This window comes from Triturus cristatus, chromosome 6 (genome assembly GCF_964204655.1).
Source record: "Triturus cristatus chromosome 6, aTriCri1.1, whole genome shotgun sequence".
Classification (NCBI taxonomy): Eukaryota; Metazoa; Chordata; class Amphibia; order Caudata; family Salamandridae; genus Triturus; species Triturus cristatus.
In genome coordinates this window covers 743,270,331-743,282,448 of record NC_140589.1, presented here as the reverse complement: position 1 = coordinate 743,282,448, position 12,118 = coordinate 743,270,331, and the positions used below count along the sequence as shown (strand labels likewise).

Genomic DNA, 12,118 nt, shown 5'->3' with positions numbered 1-12,118 from the left:
TGAAGAGAACTGGTATGAATGGATCCGGAAGGATTTCTATCTAGTCATCATTAAGACATGGTCAATTGTTCTGCATCTGTGTACTTGGCAAAGGCCCAGATTGTGAAGATTGTCCGGTACTTCTTTGGGCTCAAGGTAGAGTAGTGTTGTGTGCATAAATAGAACAGGGCCTCTCTGAACCTAGTGTGTGTAAGTCTACAAGAAGGAAGTGAGCCGGGCCAGTACTTTTCTACTGGAGGCAGCTGATGCAACAGTCTTTTGAGGAATACTTGATGATTGATGGTGCTGAAGCTGCTGCGAGTTGAAGCAAGATAATTGTGCAAGAATGTCCCTGGACATGTTAGTTGAGAGGGTCTTTCATGATGTTTAGTTGGGTGGTCTCCATGTCCCTCTGGGGCTGAAGCCAGAGAGTAAGTTGCTTAACAGGTGAGTGGCTCAAAAAAGGCAAATAACTGGCAGGCGACAACAGTTTTGAGTCTGTTTGCAATACATTAAGACTGGATATGGGTCTGTAGTTTACTGGGTCATCAGGATCAGCAACTGGTTTCTTTAATATGGATGCCCTAAAGGCATGTTTGAGGGCCTTGACAATGGTTTCTCAGGACAGGGAGGCAGTGATTAGTCTAGTGATGATCAATAGAAGTGCAAGAAGTCCAGGGTTGATGTATTTCATATTACCAATGCCCCAAGCAGGGGAAGATTTATTGAATGTGCCCAGGATATTGTCTGCGTCTGATTCAAAGGTCACTGCCAACTCCTGTGCAGTGGAAGGTGGGTGGCAGGAGATAGTGTACAGCTCAGTAGGATGCGTAGTGTAGAGTGTGGGTGGGCTCAAATTGTTTCTATCGTATCGCTGAAGACAGAGAGAAACTTACTGTAGAGATCTAAAGACGGGTTGTTAGACTACTTACTTGTAAATCTGGCAAAAGTCTTCTGTGGAATTGATGGATTCAGCAATGCAAGGCCTAACCATAAGCTTTCTTTGCTCTAGCTAACTTGGCAGGCCATGCAATCACATGATAAATTCCATTTGATCCAGACTTGAATCCTAGCTCCCCGTACAGAAGAGAGTCCAATTAAAGCTACCAACCCACGCAGACAAGGCTCTACACAACCAATTACCAGTCTACCTTAACCACCGCCTGAACTTCCACCAACCGTTGAGAAAACTACGCTCTGCCTCCCTCTCACTTGCCCATATTTCCCGTATTTTTAGAGGCAGTAGTGAAGGACGTTCCTTCTCTCACACCCTAGCAAAGACCTGGAACAGCCTCCCCAAGCAACTCTGGAGCATCACTTCACTTCCGGATTCCGAATGGTCCTCTAGACCTAGCTGTTTGAATAAACTCCTGAGACCTGCAAGTGCCTGGACACCCTATTGGGTGATTAGCCGCACTTTATAAATCCTGACTGATTGATTGAGAAACAAACATCCAAAATGGTATCAAGGAAATAAGACTCTGTAAAACAAAGACTGAAAAAACTTCAGTATCTGCAAAACACGAAAAATAAGTCAGTTCATCTAGTTTACAGAAAGATGAGGGAAAGACACTCCCACGATCCAGCTTGAACAGACTGTGGGATTCTTTTGGGCCTACAACTGTGCCAAAGCCCCCGATACAGCTTTTCCTTCAAAGCACAGCATAGCCATTGTGGCGGGAGGGTTCAGAGTACAGGAGTGTATAAATGTGATTTAAATGCTGTGTGGCCCAGTATACTAATTTTATATTCCATATCCCCCTTTCAGATTTTACTTAGATAAGTAATTAGTCAGAATCAGAAGGAAGGAACAGCATAGAATGCTACACCTCTCTAACCCCAAAGATCGACTCAACCAAACTTCAACTGAGAAAGAGGCAGATGCACATACTGTTGCAGGCGCTAAGGGAACAACAGAGGACCATCAGGTAAACTCTAATATTAAAGCAAGTATGGGTCTGGAGGCGAGGTCAAAATCAAATAAGATCACATGAATCACTCAATTCAATCATTAAGAATATTTAGACAAAAGGCAATCCAATATGGAGTAGGTGGTAACTTACCCACAAAATCCCAACAAAAAAGGGTCACATGAATATGCACCCAGAAGATGGGAAAACATTAATAAAGCTAGAGGAAGCCCCATCAATGTTTTTCACAAAAGGTTTGAGCTTACATGGAAGATTTCACCACAAGGAATACAGAACTGTGCAGAAATATAGACAGATAGAAGAAAAGGTGATGAACGTATCTACGGCTGAAAGGATGATGAAAAATAGATACAAGAGAGAGCTCCTATAGGAGTAGACAGTCTATTTGGTTACTGATTCAAGCTCAAGGAGAATTGACTATCCTTAAAGAGATGAAACAGGGAACCAGCATCCAGTTACATGAGATGCCACTAGAACATATATATTCAACATTTTACATTGATTCTGTGGCCCCACATAAGATGCAAAAACAACAGTTGATGGACAGAATGCAGAACAATGTCAAACATTCACCCCAATACAGAGATCTGGGCCTAAATCCATTGTTTTTCTGCTCACCATGCCGTTCCAGTTTGAACCCAGCCATATGTAAATCAGTCTTGACCCTGTGCCTCATGGGAACAATCCAGCCCAAACTGCCAAGCCAGGTCCTCCCTGGACTGGAAACAATCATCCTAGGACCGGTTTCGGGGTTTCACCCCTCTTCAGCCAGGATAGCTTGATTCCAGTGGCATGGAGAGCACGGGACCCACATCTGGGCATACCCTTTCCACTCGGGGTGACAAATGCAAAAACAACAGTTGATGGGACAGAATGCAGAACAATGTCATACATTCACCTCAGTACAGAGATCTGGGCCTAAATCCATCGTATTTTTGCTCACCATGCCGTTCCAATTTGAACCCATGCTTATTTCCAGTCCAGGGAGGACCTGGCTTGGCAGTTCGGGCTGGACTCTTCCCATGAGGCACAGGGTCAAGACTGATTTGCATATGGCTGGGTTCAAACTGGAATGGCATGGTGAGCAAAAAAACCGATGGATTTAGGCACAGATCTCTGTACTGGGGTTAATGTATGACATTGTTCTGCATTCTGTCCATCAACTGTTTTTGCATTTGCCACATAAGATGCATCACATTTGAGATCTCATTCTTTTAAAAACATCTGCTTTTAGCTTTTAGGCCAGGCAAGTTGTGGTTATACTATCCTTAGAATTTCTATGGTGGTTTGTTTCAGTAATGGAAGAACTATAATGTAATTCTTTAAGAACTTGGTTATAAAATGTATGCCTGTTTAAGATATAAGAACAACAATGCCTTCTATGCATCGTTCTGCAGTATAAATAATGGAGATAATGGACTATCGCTCTGCAGTAAACTGTTTCCTTTAAACTTCTCTTTCACGGTTTTTCCTTTACATCACAAAATCAATATCTAATCACAAATAAAGATATAACAGTCCTCAAAAGTGTAATTGCCAAGAAATAAATAAAGCATGTTGCTGCACCCTGCCCCATCTATTGTTTCTCAACATAAGAGGAACATTTAGCGTGCACAGTGATTGAAAAATGCAACTAAGGTTGTCTGGTGAAATGAAAAGTACAAAAAAGCACATTACTTCCCCAAAAAGTGTTTTGAAAAGTGACAGATGCGTAAAACTCTGATGCACATTAACACTATATACACTGAGAAATTAAAATGCAGAAAAGGCTAAGTCTAGTGTTCACGGATCCCTGCTTTTTAAAGCACAACATTTAAATGAAGGCTTGCTATCACTGTATTATGGTACAACGGCACAAGATTACACATTTCTCTTCACTGAGGTCTATTATCTACATATTCCTATTTCTGCCTTTTATAAGAAGTAGAACTAAAAAGGCTGGATCAGCCTAGATGCTTATCTTAATCCAGCACAATTTCATTTTAGAGAAGACAAAAATGCTACCTTTAGATATGTATTGCTTTAAAAATGTTTTTGGGGAAAGAGCAGTTTCTTTAGAAGAAGAAAAAAGGTTTTCTGAGGCAGCATACATTGGAGAAAATAGTCTATGTTTAAGAATTTAAATGAAGACCTCATGATGGACAATTTATACAAACTCAACTGCTTGAAGGTCATGTGATGCCCATAGTTTAAAAAGAGCCTTATTTATGCACCACAATTGATGAAATGGGGGAACAGAAAGTCAATGCAGACTGCAAGAGATTTGGGAGCCACAAGATGTGAAAACTGGTTTTAGGTGAATATACCTACCTATGAGTACATTAAAAAAAAGAAACCAGAAGCACTGCCGGGTCAGCCGTAAAAAAATAATATCCATGCATATATTTGAAGAAGCACAAAATACAACTTTAATAATAACCATATACACATACTTCTTCACTATTTACAAAAAAAGAATTCCTATTTAAACTTTCACTGTTTGTTAAGGAAAACATGACTATTGTATTTAATTTTAAAAAACTGTGTACATGACAAATTTCCACAAACATCCCACATTACCTTTTTTATTTTTCAGCTTTATGGGGAACAATTTTCTGCCATGGGTATATATCAGCATTCTTCCCAGAAGGCATAGTGAATGTACAAAATAAATATATTGCAATTCCTTTCCAGAGTAGTGGGTTTTCTGCTTATTGCCTTATGTGGGGAAAAAATAAAAACAATGTTGGTTATAATTTAAATCTTTACTAAAATTGTGCTAAATAATAATGATGCATGATTTGGTGGGGATCTTATTCCAGCACGTATCCAAGTATATGCAGCAATCATGCACTGAATGTTATAAGATCTGAGATTACACAAGCATGGAATATCCAACCTAAAAGACAAAGTAAAAATATTAAATAGTAAACTTAGAATTGAGGTTTTTCTTACTTTGGTTGTGCTTCTTGGTATTGACGGAGTCTTTGATTGTGAGAGGAAATCTAATACCAGATTAAAGAGTCGTAAATTTGAAGTGAATGAAGCATTCTTCTGCACATCGTTACCTGCGGAGTGCTTTCTTCTCCCAGTTCTTACATCAGGAGCATTTACAATAAAAGGCGCAATTGGCATCAAAACCCTCAAGGCCAGCACAGCTCTAAACGTCAGCCTCAAAGCAAGACTATAAGCACTTAAAACTACATACGATATCACTAGTGTCTTGAGCGTTGGGATTCCTTTTAGGTGATCGTCACTGTAGGAAGGTAGGATCCTTCTAGCATGGTTACCCCTACGTTTTGCCTGGTGTCAGTGTGTTTTTGACTTGTCTGACTGTGATCCTGTTTATCAGGTCCCCAGTCACTGTGCTTTCTCCCTAAAATTGACTATTGTTAGTACTTCTCTACATCCACAATTGGCTTCAGGTATACCATTTGAAGGAAGTGACCCGTTTAGGGCCACCTGGGTCACTGCATGACCACCTCTCGGCCTTCCGTACCAAATGAAGAGTCAGTCAGAATACAAACCAATAACTGTTTATTATGTGCACTCAGAGTAGAGCCCCATCTGTGCAGTCGCTAGGAGTGCTACAGAGAGGACTGAAGTCAACAAGCATAAAGATGCATTATGTACGTTTCATAGCTGGGGAAGAACACGCCCACAGTAGAATTTTCCAGGCGGCGGCAGCTAAACAGTAAAAAACAGAAAAAGTGGTTTCAGTACTTATATCTTACAAAAAGAAACACGAGTCCCAAGTCGCACCATCTGGAGCCTGCCACCAGACAAGGGGGAGAGGGCCTCTACCTAGTGAGAAAGGGTTGCGCTAATAAGAACTGTGTATTCATTACTGAGGCAGAACAAAAGTAAAAGAAGAAAACAAGTTACTTACCTGTAACTACGGTTGTCCAGTATTGGTACCTTTCATAGATACACATGCCTGAATCATTCCCCATTGTCGAGATGGTAGTCCCACGGTAAAATACACAAGCAGTGCCATAAATAATAAATAGGCTAAAAAAGGGTCCAAGGCCATCCATTAGTAGCCTATGTCCTTTTAAAAAAAGGACCAAATGTTGGCTTCAGCTAATCAGCTGCTAGAACCCTCCCAGCAGAGGCAAGTTCTCTTCAGATTTTCACTGCATGTCGTGTGGAAGGGAGTCTCCCCGAGTGCTACTCCGTTTTTCCTTCTATTCAGCTAACTTTGACATGTCAGACATGAAAGGCCTCTTCCGCCCTTGCAAGACCTGTGGGAAGAAGAGGGTCCATGTGGATGAGCCACATAAAGAATGTATTTATTGCCTTTATCGCAGACATGGGGTGAAGGACTGTAAGATCTGTCGCACCTTCTCTAATACAACCCTCAAAGACAGAGAGGGGAGACTACTTTTGTGGATTCAAACCACAAAAACACAATCTTGTTATTCTGATGACGAAGAAGAGTTGGCGTTCAACATCTCACAAGAGGGCTAGATCCCAGGGAAGATCCTCAGGTGAGGGAAGAAAACATTTTAAATCTTCCCAAAAAAAGCCTGTAAGCAAGGAGAGAATGTCCAAACATTCCTCTGAACCAATGCTGTCTGCCTCGACGCCTGTCAAGAAAGAAAAAGCGCGTCAGAGATCTTCCTCTTCTGATACTGTGAGTAGAAAACAGATTTTAAAAAACAGCGGACGACGACAATTTCTTTCTCGTTGACGAGGATGATCCAGTCCCCTATTCCATCTACTAAGATATCTATATTGACGAGACCTTTGTCGTTGATATCTACCGATGTCCCATCGTTGAGGGCAGAGACACCGTCCAAGTCACCATCGACAACACCGTCTATGAAGTCACCATCGATGACGACACAGTCGAAAACGACAGCGTCGATGAAGACACTGCCGACGAAGACACAGTTGACGATGACACCCGAGATGGCATTATAGTCGACGACGGCACCGTTGAAGAAAAGACCGCCGACGAAGGAAATTCTTTAGATTATAATTTCTGCACCATCGACGCCCCCGTCGATGAGGATGCAACGGGCTCAGTTCCAGCTGACCCTGGAGATCAGAACACTTCCTCTTCGGAAGATAAGGTAGAAGAGGGTGAATTACCTGATCCAGCATTCATTCCTGATCCTTGGGATGATTATGTGATTCCAACACCATCCCCTCCTCTGCATTTGCCTTCAGACTCTCCTCCAGAAAATATCGGGGGATTTCACAATTTGATGCAGAGGGCAGCCGACAGGTTCCACTTGCCCATTACTGTAAAACAGACAAAACGTTTTCTGTACGATTTTAAAGAGGAATCAAGGAAGGTGGTACGTTCAATTCCTATTATTGACCATATAGTGCAAGAGGGTGTAAAGATTATAAAGACACTGGCATCCATACCGCTGGTACTACCGTGCGTAGAAAATAAATGTAGGGTTCCGGAGGACTCGCCATCTTGCCTTATTGGACATCCGAAGCCAGATTCTGTCATCTCCCAGGCAGCACAGAGACGCTCAAAGAACCCGGCGTCTACGATTACTACACCCCCAGACAAAGAGTGAGGTCGGATGGACTTTCTGGGAAATAAGTTTTTATCTATGGCAGCTGCAACAATTCGTGCAGCAAATGCTTTAGCCATTATCGGCCGCTATGACTGATAGACCTCATCACGGAGGAAAACAGACAGGATGCCCGAAAAATCCTATTGAAGGGTGAGCGTGCTACTTCAGAGACAATTGATTGTGCCCTAGACATAGCCAATACAAGTTTTAGACAATTGGCTGGCTGGAGTTGACGACACCCGAGATGGCATTATAGTCGACGACGGCACCGTTGAAGAAAAGACCGCCGACGAAGGAAATTCTTTAGATTATAATTTCTGCACCATCGACGCCCCCGTCGATGAGGATGCAACGGGCTCAGTTCCAGCTGACCCTGGAGATCAGAACACTTCCTCTTCGGAAGATAAGGTAGAAGAGGGTGAATTACCTGATCCAGCATTCATTCCTGATCCTTGGGATGATTATGTGATTCCAACACCATCCCCTCCTCTGCATTTGCCTTCAGACTCTCCTCCAGAAAATATCGGGGGATTTCACAATTTGATGCAGAGGGCAGCCGACAGGTTCCACTTGCCCATTACTGTAAAACAAACAAAACGTTTTCTGTACGATTTTAAAGAGGAATCAAGGAAGGTGGTACGTTCAATTCCTATTATTGACCATATAGTGCAAGAGGGTGTAAAGATTATAAAGACACTGGCATCCATACCGCTGGTACTACCTTGCGTAGAAAATAAATGTAGGGTTCCGGAGGACTCGCCATCTTGCCTTATTGGACATCCGAAGCCAGATTCTGTCATCTCCCAGGCAGCACAGAGACGCTCAAAGAATCCGGCGTCTACGATTACTACACCCCCAGACAAAGAGTGACGTCGGATGGACTTTCTGGGAAAGAAGTTTTTTTCTATGGCAGCTGCAACAATCCGTGCAGCAAATGCTTTAGCCATTATCGGCCGCTATGACTGATAGACCTCATCACGGAGGAAAACAGACAGGATGCCCGAAAAATCCTATTGGAGGGTGAGCGTGCTACTTCAGAGACAATTGATTGTGCCCTAGACATAGCCAATACAAGTTTTAGACAATTGGCTGGAGCTCCTGTACTTCGACGCCAGGGGTGGCTGAAAGTGACTACCTTCAGACCTGAAGTATAAACAAAGGTTCTTGATATGGCTTTTGATGGAGAGACGCTTTTCGGAAAGCATATTGACGAAGCTTTTGGCGATTAGGAATGATACAGACACTGCAAAGTCTTTGGGAGCTCTGCAATATAGAAGAGTACCTTTCAGGGGTGCCAGAGGGTGAGGTTTCACCACCTACATGGGGAGGATATGAGAGAGCTCACCAATATCAACAATACCAATCTCAGTATCGCCAGTCTTACAACCCACCATCGTATCGCCAATCATCGGTGGCTGGTTTCTCTCGGCAGGGAGGCCGAAAGCGAACACGCTAACAGGGCCGTGACTCTGGCAGAAAGCAATGAGTATGTCAGGGTACCAGCCCAACTTCTCTCTTTGTTGTCTGTAGTTATAATGAAAAATGCAGAGATAGTTTCATTTTCTAATACATTTTCTCAATATTTTCTTGCTTTTCTCAACTGGGCAAACATCAGTCCTGTCACACTAACCTATGAAATGGTGACCTGAAAGTTAAGTGTCCGGCAAAAGCAAATATGGGTGTGTTTTCTTAGAGAATGTAGTCCGCACAACTAATTGTTTAATATCAGCACAGATCACTAACTTATGGGAAAATTATGTTTTATGGTCCACTATTCATTTGATGACATCTCGAACTCAGTACTATATGGGAAGTATGAAAACTATATATTTTCTAATTCTGTACGACTTATTCTGGCAGGCTGGCAAGTAAAACACTCTGATCGAGACATTTGCCAGACATTTATCATTTTTTTTCCAAAACATGGTCCTACCTCATTCAGGAACATTTTCCTGGCACAGATTAACTCCCATGTGTATTCTTTTGGGCCTCCCGACTGTGGGGCATATGTAGGTTGTCTAAGGCGTGGGGTGCCCACTGGTAATAAACTGGGTTCAGTGCAACTGGGAAACTTAAAAAGCAACATAAGGTGAAAACACTAGTTTGGGTGCATGTCTTTTGGACCTCAGTATCACAACCTGGGATACAAGAAATATCAATGCCAAGGCTTGACCAAGAACTGTTTCTCTGGGTTGCCTGAGTGTGGGACTATTAGACATACAAGGGGTTTCTATAGGCTCACAGAGATCCACATACTAGAAATCAGGGAATGCTTTTAAGACAGTATATGAGTCACGGGTCAGCCGGCACCAAGAAAAAAATTACCAAACCAATATATTTCTAAGAAGTCTCAAAAAAACAAAATATTTATAGCCTTTATCGATATAAAGGCAGCATTCGACTCAGTGCCACGAAATCGGTTATGGAAAAAGTTACTAGGCTGGGGAATCCCAGGCAAATTGTTGAGGGCCATTATTCTTTTGTATATGGATACCTGGGTCCAAGTTAAGTTGGGTGATGGTAGATCATTAACAAAGAAAAATAGTACATATAATGGCCTAAAGCAGAGGTGTGTCCTTGCTCCTTGTCTTTTTAACTTATTTTTAGCAGATCTTGCTCAGCATTTAGACTCTGTAAATGCCCACGTGCCAAGGTTGGGGGAAGTGCAAATTGGCTACCTCCAACATGCAGATGATACTATCCTTCTGAGCCACACACCTATCGGCCTCCAATGACTTATAAATGCTTTTGATGACTATATAGACTTGAATGGCCTTGAATTAAAAAGACAAAAATCATGAAAATAGGACTTACCAAACAAAAAAAGTTTAATACATTGAGAGCCGGAACAGGACCAATTGATGTTGTTAAAACATAGATATTTAGGGGTGGTGTTTAATAACAGTTTCTTTTAAATTTCTAAGGGCAAAAACTGTGGTTTTAATTCATGCTTTTAAAAGTTTTAAAAAATTGTTGAATTGTCAATTTTAAGATTATTTTCTTAAAGTCATGAAAGCTAAGCTAGAACCAACTCTTTTATATGGTTCTCCCATTACCAGGGGGAAAGATGTAAAACTTTTAGATTTATTGCTGGTTAAGGCTCTTAAATCAACTTTTGGGATCCCGAGATCAGTAGGGCAAGCAAGAATTAGATTAGAGTTCGGTCTCCAAAGGCAGAGTTTAATGTCAGCCGGAGTATTTTTGAAATGTAGGTACTATATGTTTTCTGCTGCCCCTGCCTGCCTGGGGAATTATTGCTGGATTGATATTAGTCTATCCATACTGTAAAATGGAGATCCCATATTTTAACAGGCTTAAGGGATATTGGCCTGCAAGTAGCCCTTCAGAAATTGGCACAGTCCAATTATAAGTTACTCAATAAAAAACAAATTAAAATTGAATCTCTTAAGTTGGATAAAACCTCATTAGCAGGGAAAAAGAATGCTTGGTATGTGATAAATTAATATCAATTGTTACGAATTCAGCCCTATTTGATGGCATATTTCTCTGCTAATGTAAAAAATCGTTTTTTAAATCTACGAATGGGAATAAATCTAACAAAAGAGTGTATGCAGCCCTGGATTGAGCAATGGGTGGATACTAACTGCAGATTATGTGGATGGCCACAAGAATCATTAGTCCATATAGTATGTGTGTGTCCTAAATTGATTACAATTCAGCGTTTTTATTTAAAACATCTATTTTTGAAGATTGGCTTTAGATCAGCACATCAGGCACTTGTGAGGTCCTTATCTGGTGAGTCTATTCCGTTGTTATGTCAGTTAATTACATTTTTAAATGCAGCTGAAAAGTGTTTGGCACGGTCGGTTTGAGATGTACTAAATTCAGTCAGACACCTAGTAGTACAAACTGAACCTACCATACATATTTCGGGACGGATATACCTATTGCACTTTACTAGTGTCATGGAATTATGAAATTGTAACCAATGACACGTTGGCAACTTTAACAAAAATTAGGTGCTATATCTTGTTATAGCATTTGTGGAATCTTTCTTTTAAAAATAACCCTGGGTCTGACATAATTGATGCACTTTATCATTGTTATTGAGCTATGGATTAACCATTTATGCATGTTGGCACTTTAATATGTAATATGTGCAATATCTTGCTATAATAATCATTGACATTTTAAAAAATGTATTTGTTTCTCTTTGGAATCAGTTCTTATTGTATGACCTGGTTTATTTTTTGCTTAATGGGATATTTATGAATGCATTGGTCCTATTAATAATAACACTTGGTGTATTGAGTTCCGCTGTTTTTATATATCACTTGACTGTGAAGTGTTTTGATTGCAATACAGAATTTACTCCTATTCTAAAAAGTAGAGGCTTGCATATTTGTGCACAATAAAGGAGCTAAATGGCATATGGATTTTTCTTAGGCTAAGAAAATATCCAAACAGTGGCTGGCTCTTTGCAGGGACAGACATGTGTGTCTCTGTGTATGAGACGGGAACTCTTATAGGATCGATAGAGCTGAAACAGAACTCGCAAACTGCCACAGGGAGTGTAACCGATGCAGATCTGAGTTTGCAGTAGATCTCATAAGCCTTGCCGACTTAACTTTAAGTCAGGAGGTGTGACGGTTTTTGTGATGACACATTTGAGTCTTCTGCAGCTAGAAGTGACCTAAAGTACCTGCCGTTACCAGAGACAGTTACCTG

General features: G+C 41.2%; 1 protein-coding gene across 1 annotated transcript in view; it reads right to left on the bottom strand.

Annotated features, from left to right (window-relative positions):
- The window catches only part of TBC1D32 (TBC1 domain family member 32), an 886,600-nt gene that overhangs the window by 625,557 nt on the left and 248,925 nt on the right, over positions 1 to 12,118 (bottom strand). Inside the window, exon 13 of the mRNA XM_085611276.1 lies at positions 4,470 to 4,607. Coding sequence (XP_085467402.1) covers positions 4,470 to 4,607 — 138 coding nt within the window. The remainder of the gene's footprint in view (positions 1 to 4,469; positions 4,608 to 12,118) is intronic.